General features: G+C 56.7%; 1 protein-coding gene across 1 annotated transcript; it reads right to left on the reverse strand.

Annotated features, from left to right (window-relative positions):
* Window positions 1–510: 510 nt before the first annotated feature.
* Window positions 511–4,570, reverse strand: LOC139180960 (uncharacterized protein CXorf49 homolog). The gene is made up of 6 exons (XM_070783589.1): window positions 3,155–4,570; window positions 2,368–2,524; window positions 1,749–1,825; window positions 1,431–1,476; window positions 845–886; window positions 511–742 (listed from the first exon to the last, which is right to left on the reverse strand). The coding sequence occupies exons 1-5, from the start codon at window positions 4,436–4,438 to the stop codon at window positions 846–848; spliced, it is 1,605 nt and encodes a 534-aa protein (XP_070639690.1). The 5' UTR covers window positions 4,439–4,570; the 3' UTR covers window positions 511–742; window position 845.
* Window positions 4,571–5,974: the final 1,404 nt, after the last annotated feature.

The following is a 5,974-nucleotide window of genomic DNA, read 5'->3' on the forward strand; positions in this document are numbered from 1 at the left end:
GGAAGATGAGCACACCTGTGCCTGCTACCACCTACTTAAGTAAACATGCAGGCAAGGTCATCGATGGCAAGCCAGGGGAGGGATCGAGGGTGCTCTGACAGGAAAGCAGAGTGGTCAGGGTAAGCAGGACAGTGAGTGCAGTGAGGGAAGGGTGAAAGACTGGAGCTCTGTAAGGGGGTCACGAGTTCCTTCTGACAGGGAGGCAGAATGGCAGCAATGAATGGAAACTGCTAAACCCCAGAGGAGGGTGTTTAGAGAACTAGAAGAGGGCCTTCAGGGAAAAGGGAGGACGTGCCAATGTAGCCAGACAGAGCCCACACAGAACACAGACTGGGGGCGCTCCGCTGGCCTGACGGCCTGGATGGTAGCAGAGGCTGACCCAGAGTCCCCACCACAGATTCCAGAGGTACTGTTCTGGAAAATGCTCTGAGGTGGAACAGCTTCCCACCAGGCCTCGTCCCACTCCCTTAACCCCTACCCCGCAGAGAGAGGGCAGAACACAGAATATGAGAAGTCCTTTAATCAAAAACTGCTGTGGCAAAACCAATACAATATTGTAAAGTAAAATAAATTAATTAATTTTTTAAAAAAACAACTGCTGTGAGACTGGGGCAGAGAGGGGGCAAAACAAGGGGCAGAGGATGCCCTGGTGGAGGCAGAACAAGAGGCAACAAGCTTGACCACAGCTCGCCGGTCCCGGAGGTAACAGCTGCTCCTCTTGCAGGAAGATACTGGGCTCAACCTGTGAAACAGCAGTCAGGGAAGAGCCTCAAGCCAGGGCCAGCCCACAGCCCTGCTCAACAGCCGACGTTGTGGGAAGGGGTATGGAATGTGTAACACTCACTTCAAAGGATCCGGAACTTCTCAGCCAGGTACTGCATGGAGGCTGCAACAGGGAGAGGCATAAACAGGTGCTCCAGACAGACGGACACAGAAGCCTGTCCCCCTGTCCCCGTGGGGAACCACCTAGCCCTGCAACCTGAAACCCACGTACCCCCAGCCCTGATGCAAAGAAAGAGCTCTGGGCCTGATCGGGCCCCACTACCGGAATTAAATGTGGAGCCATTTCCTAAAAGGAAACAAAATGTGCCAGCAGCTCTCAAGCTTGGGGCCACGCCCAAACCATTCAAAAATTGTCTCGCAAAATATCCAACAAGAACCTTAGAGGCCACACCAGATCAACAAGGCATCTCTACAAGTCCTATCAGAAGGAACTCTCTAGGACTCGAATGGCTGGCAGAGTGTGCACGCAGTCCACACAGTACGTTGTTACTTGTCCACACGCCCCAGGGGCAGGCTTGCTAGGTTCTCCTCCCCACAGGAATGCTGATCCCTGCGAGGTCCCCTGCACTTGCAGCCCACCCCACCCCAAGGGCCCACCCCGCTTCTGCACTGAGAACCCGCTGCTCTCTGTCCCTGGTTCCTCATACCAAGTTGCTCCTTAAGGTCGTCTATTTCTTTCTGTAGCACCAGACACTAGGCCAGCAGACACAGGAGGAAGAGAAATGGTTAGTATACACCCGCCTCCCCTCTCCTCCTCCTCTCCTCTCCCCTGGGCCCTCCATCCCAAAGCCAGGTGTCCAGACTGGCAAGGGAAAGACTTTCCTCAGTGGAAAGGAGGTGGGCTCCCTCCCTGGGGTGTGGGATGGGGACGGGGGGGAGGGGGCCCACACATATCAGTTGAACTTGGACCCAGATCCCACCATGGGGTTTGGGTGTGCATTTCCAGGAGTCAGAAGAAGCATTACCCGAGGACAGCCCTGCCTTCCGGGTGGCTGCTGCTGCCTTTTCAGTCTTGGGTGATGGTCAGCTGGTTTCTGGTCACCTGATAGGGAAAAGACACACAATCCAGCTTCCCAGGCTCCCAGTGAGGTGGAAAGGGCCAAGCAGGGTCTAACGTGAGGTGAGGCAGTACCACCCTCTGCTAGCATCAAGCCTCCCCTGCTCTGCCTGGCAGGCAGCCCAAACCTTCTCTCTGGGCCTGCCCCTCCTATTCCGCAGGGGCAGCCACTTCACCACGATGGTCTCCAAAGACTGTGGTTCTGGGTTCGAGCTTCCCAGAGCGGCAGCCACAGCCAGCACCTGGGAGAGCAATGTGGGCGAACAGCACTTCACAGAAAAGGCTATTAGCCTGCAGGTCTACGCCCAGAGTAGCTGTTGGGGCACTGCCACCAATCACCCCTGCCAAACAAATCCCACACAGAAGGTGATGGGGCCAGGGTCAGCCCTGTTGACACCCTGTTTCCCATGGGAGAAGTGGCCTGAGAGCAACGCTGAGCCCCCAGAAAAGAGAGAGTGAGTCAGAGACAGAGGTTTCTGCCCTCACCCCTGGTCTCCACCCCCCAAATCAAAACCCAGGACACTCACCTGAGGGGCCAGGCCCTCTGGGCATGACTTCTCCCTTGTTCATGGCCACGGGCTTTGAGTTGCCTGAATCCTGCCCACCTCTGATGCTGAGGTTGGCGGTGCTGGGTTCTCCATGATGCACCCGTGGACAAGATGGCCACGGCCTGTCAGTGGCCAGCTAAAAACAAAGATTTCTCACTGATCTGGAGTAAGGACGTGTGTGTGTGTGTGTGTGTGTGTGCGTGTGTGTACCAGTGCATTTATGTGTCTATGTCTGTGTGTGAGAGAGCTCGTATGATTCAAGACTGAGCTGAGGCAGGGAATTGGAAAGAGAATTGAAAGGCTGATCTCTTTAGCACATTTTCTGTCAGTCAGCCCCAGGCCAGCAGGCAGAGCTGAGCAGGGGACAACAGTGTGGCACTGAGAAAGCCCGGGGCCCCTGCAAGGAAGGTTTGGGGAACAGCCAGGAAGTAGGATTCAGGAAAGTGATGCGTCTAAACACCGAAGCTCTGTGAAGCTTTTAAGGGGTCCCCTCAAATCAATTCCCTTCCACGCCAGCCCCAGCCTCATGGAGGAGGCTGGAAACAGGCCAAGGGTGGAGAACCGAGCCCAGCACACCCAAAGTGCTACCTTAACGTTTGTCCCTAGTAAAAGGACCCCAAACTGGCATCCTAATGACCCAGTGGCCGAGGGTCACCCAGTGACGACCCCTGAGGAATGGAGAGATGGGAGCACGGGGTGAAGACATCAGTCCTGGGGAGGGTGGGAGGGGAAGAGTGGGGAGAGAGGAGGGGCTTGGCATACTCACTTGGCCCTTTGGGACTGGGTCTCTATTTGGGTCGTTGTCTTCCCCTGACACCGCCGTTGCTGCCACCAACTCCCGGGCCTGCCTAGCCACAGATTTCTTCCCAGCGCCGGTGTGCTTGGACTCTTTGGCTCCCCAAGGGACCAAGGCATACTTCTGGGACCTCCCAAGCAGCGGGATGCCGGAGATTGGGGGGAAGGTGGCCGGATCCAGGGGAGTGGCCGAGATTCCCCGTCCCCAGGAAGGGAAGGTTCTCCCCAGGGCAGGTTTGGAGACGCCCCCAAGGGATTTCTTCTCCTGGACCCTCTTCCTCCTAGGACTGGGCCGCGGCAGCCTGCCTGTAGCGGCAGCTGCAGTAGCTGCTGCTGCTGCTACTCCCGGGAAGCTGGGCAGGCTGCCCCCCTTCCCCCAGAGCACGCTCTGTATTTTCTTAGGGGGTGAGATATCCTCCTGCTCTGCATCGCCCTGCTTGCCCTGCCTTTCCACAACCGAAATCAATCCTCGCGGAGCCGAGGACAGGCAAGTGCCTGGCACGTTAGGGAGAGTCTCCCTGCCTTGGACATTCGAGTGTCTGGGTGTGTCCCGGGGATCCTTGGGGCTGTTCAGCTTGGCCTGGCCTCCGTCTTTGGGATAAATGCTCACCCTCATAGGCTGTATCTCACTGCACTCATCAGAGGACTCGGAGTCGGAGAACAGCCTGGCTGGGCTTACTGAGGGAGGCCACTGGCGATCCACAGCCACGTTAGTGCTTCTCTTAGGGTTCCCCCAGGCCCGGCCCGCCCTGGGCCTGCCGACCCAGCGAGGGCCGGCCTCAGCCCGTGCCGCTTCCCCACACCTCTGGGCGGCCGCGCCTCGACTGCCGGGACGCGCCTCGACGTCCCGCAAGGGAGACACGTCGCCGACCCCGTGGCTCTCCGGGGACATGTGTCTGCGGATGCCCAGCAAGTCCAGGTCGGCCAGCTGCCGCAGGATGGCCGCCACTGACTCGTCAGACAGCTGCACGGCGTACCCTGTGTCGTCGGCCGGGGAGCCAGGTCGACCTTCGCAGCCCAACAGCACCGGCCCTCCCGCTTCCAGCACCTCCCGCTCTGACTCGAAGCCCTCAGGGTCTGGGAAGCCATCCCCGCCCTCACCCTCGCCACTTTGCGGTGCCCCGGGCTCGGGGCCGGGGTCGGGGCCGGGTCCCCGCGGGGCTGTGGGGCCGGCCTCAAGGCCGCTGGTCTGCTCCCCGCACTCTGAGCCGAAACCCGGTCCCCAAACAAGCACCTCATCATCTGAGGAGCTCATGTCGCGATCTGGGTGGCCGCCGGACCTGGGGCGGCGACGGTTTATCAACCGGGTCGCGGTGGCGGCGGTGATGGCGGTCGGGGCACCTGAGGCGGGTGGCGTCTGGACGTGCCGTCAAGCACCACAGGCACCGCACGCAAGAGATCGCCGCAAACGACGCGAGGCTTTCAGCGTGCCAGCGCTGCCGCCTCCTCATTGGTCCGGTTCCCGCCAACCAGCACACGCCTTGTTTGCCCGCCCCCTCGAGGTGTAACCAATGGGGTTGAGGGCCTCCTCTGGTTTGTTGCCAAGCCCAAAAGCCATGCCGGCAGTTGGCGAGTTGGCTGATGAAGGTCATGCTGCGAGTGTATCTCTGTCAAGCCTCTCGTCCCACCTCCTCCTGTCCCACCTCCCCTTTCGGTTAGAGTCACAGCCCTGAGTTCTGACTGTGTACGAAGTGGGTGGAGCCGGAGGCTGAGGGCGGGGGGTTGGGGTGGGTACTGAGGGTGCTGGGCGCCTAGCACGTGCTGAAAGCATTTGCCAGCCTTCCTTCCACCACAAGTCTTATGACCCAATGGGAGAATGGGCAGAGGAATCCTGCACTCAGTGATGAGTGGTCGGCGTACTTCTCCCTAAGTGGCCAGAGGACAAAGGGATCGTAATTTTGTTCTGTAACATCTCTGCCTCAACTGCTCCATCAAACGTTCTTGGCAGGCAGATTTGGGGGACAGACTGGGGTTGACCTCACTCCCTCAGCTCTTTCCCCACTCTGAGGCAATTCAAAGAAGAGAGAGTCTCAGTCAGTGTCCAGTTACACCCGCAAAGATGCTCACCCCTGCTGATCCTGGAGATGTAAACTAAAACCACGAATCGGGCTTCACACACTAGGATGACAAGCTTCCAAGTGCTTAACCATTCTGAGAGTGGGAGAGTTTAGGAGCAAACCTCTGTGGTGGTGGTGCAAGAAATCCATTTGGGAGGTAATTTGGCACAATCTATGAAAAGCAACTTACACAGCAGAGACCCCATGCCCGGCACTCTTCTAAGTGCTGTACGTAAATAGTAATGCTTCCTTGTGACACTCCTAGGACCATAGTACTAATGATTACCAGCCTCTTACAGGTGAGGAAACAGGTACTGAGAGGTTCGGCCACTGGCCCATGGTCATTTGGCCCATGGGAATCAGTGGTAGAATTGAAGCCAAGCAGTCTGACTCCAGAGTCCTTGCTTTGATCCAAAGATCTAAAAAAGCTATTTTTTTCCCCTCTATCAGGAAGTCCACTGCCCGGCACATCTTCTAAAATTGAGGGTTTATTTCTCAGATGTCTGTTTTACTCCACTGGTCTATTTGTTAATATGGCAGTAACACACAGTTTTGATTACTGTAGCTTTGTAATGTTTTGAAATCAAGAAGTCTGAGTTATCTACTTTTTCTTTGTCCAAATTGCTTTGCCTATTAAGGATCTCTTTAGATTCTACTTAAATTTTAGGACAAGTTTTTCTATTTCTGTAAAGCATGCTATTGGGATTTTGATAGGGTTTGCTTTGTTTTTTGTT

The sequence above is a fragment of the Bos indicus genome, chromosome X, assembly GCF_029378745.1.
Source record: "Bos indicus isolate NIAB-ARS_2022 breed Sahiwal x Tharparkar chromosome X, NIAB-ARS_B.indTharparkar_mat_pri_1.0, whole genome shotgun sequence".
In the NCBI taxonomy this organism is placed as follows: Eukaryota; Metazoa; Chordata; class Mammalia; order Artiodactyla; family Bovidae; genus Bos; species Bos indicus.

Bases quoted from the DNA above. Each gene is read 5' to 3' on its own strand.
- LOC139180960 (XM_070783589.1), bottom strand. From the start codon at position 4,438: ATGAGCTCCTCAGATGATGAGGTGCTTGTTTGGGGACCGGGTTTCGGC. The intron at 1,477-1,748 runs GTAATGCTTCTT...CTGCTGGCCTAG, and splicing joins GAAGGCAGGGCTGTCCTCGG to TGTCTGGTGCTACAGAAAGA. The intron at 887-1,430 runs GTATGAGGAACC...TCCCTGTTGCAG, and splicing joins CGACCTTAAGGAGCAACTTG to CCTCCATGCAGTACCTGGCT.